At 35.7% G+C, this 2,500-nt stretch overlaps 1 protein-coding gene across 1 annotated transcript in view; it reads right to left on the bottom strand.

Annotated features, from left to right (window-relative positions):
• Position 1: 1 nt before the first annotated feature.
• The window catches only part of LOC125040643 (kelch domain-containing protein 10-like), a 9,927-nt gene continuing 7,428 nt past the window's right edge, over positions 2 to 2,500 (bottom strand). Inside the window, exons 5-9 of the mRNA XM_047635310.1 lie at positions 2,344 to 2,495; positions 1,948 to 2,150; positions 1,705 to 1,844; positions 1,317 to 1,566; positions 2 to 1,023 (exon numbers count right to left, since the gene is read on the bottom strand). Coding sequence (XP_047491266.1) covers positions 1,336 to 1,566; positions 1,705 to 1,844; positions 1,948 to 2,150; positions 2,344 to 2,495 — 726 coding nt within the window. The 3' untranslated portion in view covers positions 2 to 1,023; positions 1,317 to 1,335. The remainder of the gene's footprint in view (positions 1,024 to 1,316; positions 1,567 to 1,704; positions 1,845 to 1,947; positions 2,151 to 2,343; positions 2,496 to 2,500) is intronic.

The raw sequence follows: 2,500 nt of genomic DNA, 5'->3' as shown, positions 1-2,500 counted from the left end.
GTGGACACTGAAATTTATTGAAGATATAACAAGAGCAATGTCATGAAAATGCTTACCTTTGTCACACAACATAGATATGCCACAAACTGTTCGGAAATAGTAGAAAACAACTTAATAACATGCTACTTTGACACACAATATGCCTGCTTTAACAGAACAATCTTCCTTGACAAGGGGTAAATAACAGACAATTACAATATTGAAATGTATTTAATGTGCAGATATATTCCCACAGCCCAACATTAATTATATATACCATTTTTATTCATGACCAACATAATATAACAATAAAAAGACCCTAGGAAATCAAACAAAAAATTTAATAATAATTTGTGTGTCTGCAAATATGAAATATCCATGAATAACGGATGAAATGAATTTTGTGGACCATCATTCTTTCAAAATACCAAAAGGGAGCACACTTAATTAACAGGAAAATAATAATTAGAGAGTTGGGACTGATGGGATGGTTAAATGGAGATATGTATGTATGTATGTGTGTGTGTGTGTGTGTGTGTGTGTGTGTGTGTGTGTGTGTGTGTGTGTGTGTGTGTGTGAGTGAGTGAGTGAGTGAGTGAGTGAGTGAGTGAGTGAGTGAGTGAGTGAGTGAGTGAGTGAGTGAGTGAGTGAGTGAGTGAGTGAGTGAGTGAGTGAGTGAGTGAGTGAGTGAGTGAGTGCACATCTGTGTCTGTATGTGCATGTAGTTTGGTTTATGCTTAAGTGTTACAATTGAATAAGTGTATATGTTTGTTTATATGAATTCTTTATTGTGCACAAGTAAGTGTGTGTTTGTTTGAATGTATTGATTTGCATGTACAGGACACTTCCATGTGAATCTGTCTGAACATTTATGTGTATCCCCATGTATGCATTTAACAATACAGGATAAAGTTGCAAAGAAAGCGAAGGCTTTAGGATAATAGTTGAAATGAAATAAATTATGCTGTACTAATAATGACTTTGCTGCCATCTCATATCTGCAGTTTAAAATGGCCGCCTCTGAAGATTTCACCAACACGGTTTCTGAATAGAAGAAGAAGGACTTTGTATAATTTCAATACAGTGTAAGGGTGTTTTTCATAGGTGTGTATTGGAAACCTTAACCTATCTAGTGTCAATTATTAATATTCTATTGCCTATGCATTACTTTTAAAATTCAATATGAGGCAATGTAGGTAGGCATGAGTATTTGCACATGCATTATTGTACATTTTAGTGCAACAAAGTAAAGTATGAAACAAATCATTTATAAAAAGAATGGTATGATTTACCACACTGGTACTACTCTAAACTGCCATCAGATTTAGTTGACTTACCTATTTATTCATTGGCAATCTATCCATAAGCTGGTGTCTGATGCTGCAAACTATCTACTATATATATTGGTATTCCCATCTGGAGCAGTGTTGCTGGAGGCAAACTTGGTAGCGTTGGAGTGTAATGACACAGAGCTTCCCAGCACATATCCCGCAGCTTTCCCACACTCAGCCACACTTTTGTAATTCTTGCGGTTCGTTTGTTCTCTTCCAGATTCTTTACTCCTCCAAACATGTACATACAGCCATCCTTCGAAATAAATATAAAAATGTTATAGAATGCATTTCTTAATATCTTATATAAATGCCATAAATGAAAAGAGCTGTATAAACAGGCTAAACCTACTGGTATCAGTTAGAGTTATCTAATGTAAGTAGAATTTCTTACTTCAGTAACAGCTGCTGAGTGAAAATATAGCGGAACTGGAGATTTACAAGGTAACTTTTGCCACTCAAAGTTTGATAGGCTGAGTCTCCATAAGTCAGCAAATGCTTCCACCCCATTGTAACCTCCATGGATATAGACAACTGAAAAAATATACATAATTTTAGCTTTCAAATTAAAACACAAAATTTGTATGTTAATCATGGCTGTTCCATAGGTATGCACAAACCTTAGAGGAATACTTACAATTATTGAATTTACAGGCAACGTGGCATCTGCGACATTGTGGAAAAGTACTACGGACAGGATCAGGATAAGTTTTAGTAGGCACCCATATTCGCTCCTTGATTAAAAATGTAGGAAGATAAGTGAGGTCACATGCGGCATCTGACCTCCCCCCACCAAATACATAAAGGGCTCCTTCGTGTTCCACCACTTCATGCCGATACCTTGTTTTTCAAAGAGTAAAAGAAACAAAATATATGACATTTAAATGCAGAAAAAAGAAAATATGGATTCACATTTCATATTACTAATGAAGTTTAGCATTTCATAAATTTATATATATAGTAAAGTTCCTTGTTCTGTTATTTTAATCACCTATTTATTCATTAGAATCAGGTAGTTCATAGCAGTCCTTACCTTTCCTCTGGACAAAAGCTGTGGCTAGATACTCTGGGGTTCAGATGTACCCACTCTCTTCGGGTTAAGTCAAGGCAATGAACATCAATGCTGTACTGGAAACCAGTTGTACCACCCACAACGTAAAGTTTATCATCACTGAGACATACAGCCTGAA

The sequence above is a fragment of the Penaeus chinensis genome, chromosome 3 (assembly GCF_019202785.1).
Source record: "Penaeus chinensis breed Huanghai No. 1 chromosome 3, ASM1920278v2, whole genome shotgun sequence".
Taxonomy (NCBI): Eukaryota; Metazoa; Arthropoda; class Malacostraca; order Decapoda; family Penaeidae; genus Penaeus; species Penaeus chinensis.
Note: the sequence above shows the minus strand (reverse complement) of the source record. Positions and strands in the feature narration are given on the sequence as shown.